This window comes from Pygocentrus nattereri, chromosome 4, assembly GCF_015220715.1.
Source record: "Pygocentrus nattereri isolate fPygNat1 chromosome 4, fPygNat1.pri, whole genome shotgun sequence".
NCBI classification, from domain to species: domain Eukaryota; kingdom Metazoa; phylum Chordata; class Actinopteri; order Characiformes; family Serrasalmidae; genus Pygocentrus; species Pygocentrus nattereri.
Window position 1 is genome coordinate 20,465,280 of NC_051214.1, and position 3,244 is coordinate 20,468,523.

The window sequence follows — 3,244 nt, forward strand, 5'->3', positions numbered from 1 at the left end:
GACTTGTTGCACAGGTGGCATCCTGTCACAGTACTTCGCTGCAGCTCCTGAGTGACCCATTCTTTCACAAATGTTTGTAGAAGCAGTCTGCACACCTGTGGCCATGGAAGTGATTGGAACACCCAAATTCAATTCTTTGGAGGGGTGAGTGAATACTTTGGGCAATATAGTGTAATCTGTCTGCATAGATACTATATCAAGATCTCTTGCTAATGTCATGCAGTTAATTGTATTTCAACTATGTTCATTCCATCAACTGGGTGAGTTTTCGTTAAAGAAAAAAGGCTCTAAAGCCCCATCTATTCAGCAATAACTTGGTGGAAAACAGTATTTTGCTTTCAAATGCTAGTATAGGACTTGCCACCTCATAACTGAATTGCTAAAAAGGTAGGAGGGATAGTGGTATTTTGATCACATTTTCTTCTTTGGCCAATCATTTAACCTTACCCACCTTCTTTGGTAAACAAACCCAACTGCTAGCCAATTACATTTCAGGTTTGTAATTACTCATGTTACAACAGCAAAGTTGTATTCCAATCCATAAGTTGGGATATAATAGATAAACACCATTACTGCCAAAGCCAGGTGCCCAAATCCCCTCAGCCATGTAAAAAGCAAATGAAGGTCAATAAAGAATGGCCTCAGGCAGCATTCCCAAGCAAATTTACTCCATCATCTATGAGATTGTTGGCTTGGAGACAGACTTGCTCTTTAGCTACTTTAACCTTCTACTATAGAAGGAAACCAAAGAAGCAAGGTGTCAGTACACTGGATGGGGTCAAGCCACAACTTGCAGCAATATCCTTTACTCCACATTCTTTTGAGACCCTAGGCTTTGCTCAAAGCTAAGGCAGCTTCTTTACCCATCTATTACAGGGTTACCTAGTCACCTTGAGAAGCATTTAAGAAACTTGCTGGACCCAAATCATACACCAGTGTCAGGGCAAAGACCCATTACACAGTATGTGAAGGCGATATTTTTATTCCACAAGATTTGGATTTCCCTGAAGCTCAGGTGGTACAGTTTCAGCCTTCTCTGTGAAGATGACTTCCCCACTAGACACTACCGTCAGTTGATGAGAAGACTTCCGTCCTGCTGCGACAACATCTCTTCCTGTGGGGCAGAAAAAAGTGAAATGAGTCCAAGCAGGGAGGGGGAGAACACCTTCCACCACACAGATTCTACTTACTTTGCCTGCTGCATCTTGGTTCACAGGAGTCAGCTGCAGTTAACTGACACACTGATGTACTACAGTGGATGAACACCTGGAAAAAGAACAAGAAACTGAGCAACAACCCCCTTGTCTTCATGAACAAGCTTATCAGAAGTGAAACATTACCTTCTCTTGCAAGGGAGCCATGGAGGCATGATCCACAAACGCGAACATCTTCAGGACAAAGCGCTTGTAATGGCTGGGGAACTGAAGTCCAGACGACCCATCAACTGGAATGGGAGTAGTCAGGTAGCTGTCATGCTGGTATGGGCACCTGTGGAGAACCCCAGGTCAACACTATGCCTGTATTAAAGCACTAGACCAGGGGTACCCAATCCTGGATTGAGCACCCTTGCACTGCATCCAACTCACCCATCCACCAGAAGCTCCCACTGAGGAATGCTGAAGGGGTCAGGGGAAGAGGTTGCCCAGCAACGTCCCAAGACCAGCGCAATATTGGGATCCGTCCTCCCCAATATACGCACTTCAACATACACAGGCTCCCTCAGAACCTTAGTCACAGGGTAGTCAGCATCACCGTAGTACGATGTATAGGCCGCTTGTGCTGTTGAGAACCACAATTCATTGTAGGTACCAGAGACAAGACAAACGCTCACAGCTGTCCAGACAGAAGTAGCTTACCTTGCATACAGCCCTTTGTCACACACTGACCACTGCCTAGTCTTAGTTCTACCATGAGGGGTCCAGAAGCAGCTACAGGCATAGGAGGATTATTTGAGGCAAGCTGAACAGCCAGTGCTGCAACAGTTGCATCAGCATACCTACACTGGAAGTAAAGCCTGGCAAAGGGAGGGAGACATTAGCAGAAGCCCTTGAACTAACATCTACTACATGACTTGGGTTTCCACTCACTCATAGTGGCTGTCTCTTGTGATGGCACCAAGGGGTCCCACTCCAACTTCATAGGAGGAGGACATTTTGTTCTCATAGACCACATAGCCACCCAGCTCCTGGAGAAAGAACAAACATAGCACACATTGAGAGCACCAATACAAAACAAGCCCCACCCACCTGAAAGCTGAACACCTCAAACCAACCATTGCTCTTGTGCCACAAGCAGTTACAGGAAACTGGTAGATAGCAAAGTCAGCGTTGGAATCAACAGCACTGCAGGGGGCGTCACTTCCTCCCAGCAGGCTGATTGAATCCAGGCTCAGTCTGGGTAGCGTTGTATCCCTGGCCACCACCAACACAAACTGGCCATCTATCGTGCACTGGACAGTCACTAGAAACAAGAAGGGAAGAGGTTTTGTAGTTTTCATTTTAACCATTAGAAATGAAAGTTCATAAAATCAACACCGAGACAAACTCTTACCAGTTCTCCCATAGTAGCACTGCTGCCCATCAAAACAGCAGTTTATAGCACCACACTGAGCAGCATCTATACCAGGTTCGCCACAAGGAACCCTGTCAACATCATCCACTCCACAGATATGAGGAGTGACCACTGGTTGTTGAGGATCAAGTAGCCCAGGAAAGTGAGGGAGAGGCTGCTTTGCTTCTTGTGGAGGATCACGTGGCCCAGGAAAGTGAGGGAGAGGCCACTTTGCTTCTTGTGGAGGATCACGTGGCCCAGGAAAGTGAGGGACAGGCCGCTTTGCTGCTTGTGGACTCCACGGAGATACTGCTGTAATGCCCAAACTGTTCAAGTGCACAAAAAGTGCTACACAAGCTATACTCACCCACATTTTTACCATAATCCTCAAACTGCTTTTGCTAACAAGTAGCTTGCCACCCCCACATTCACCTTTTTATTCTCTTTTCCCTCCTAATACTGAAAAGCCCCTCCTCCCACTCTATTAGCCATCAATTGTTTTCCAGCCCTGTGTAGTTATGACCTGCATAGGCGCTGTGAACACCTTCCGGAGGTAATTGGGATTAAGATCATCCTCTTCATTTTTAGGCATGGAAAGTCAAAGCCTCTGTCTGTGATGGTGTAAAAATTCTTTTCGTTTCTCTAAAACAACAGTGAGAGTCTACTCTTCTGTGTGTGGACCTGGCATCCTGCT

The 3,244-nt window shown here is 46.1% G+C and overlaps 1 protein-coding gene across 1 annotated transcript; it reads right to left on the bottom strand.

The window, feature by feature from the left end:
- Nucleotides 1-962: 962 nt before the first annotated feature.
- Nucleotides 963-2,975, bottom strand: LOC119263191 (zona pellucida sperm-binding protein 4-like). Its single transcript, XM_037537545.1, has 8 exons — nt 2,551-2,975; nt 2,273-2,460; nt 2,088-2,185; nt 1,857-2,014; nt 1,587-1,779; nt 1,341-1,488; nt 1,191-1,266; nt 963-1,114 (listed from the first exon to the last, which is right to left on the bottom strand). Exons 1-8 carry the CDS (start codon nt 2,930-2,932, stop codon nt 981-983), a joined length of 1,377 nt encoding a protein of 458 aa, XP_037393442.1. The 5' UTR covers nt 2,933-2,975; the 3' UTR covers nt 963-980.
- Nucleotides 2,976-3,244: the final 269 nt, after the last annotated feature.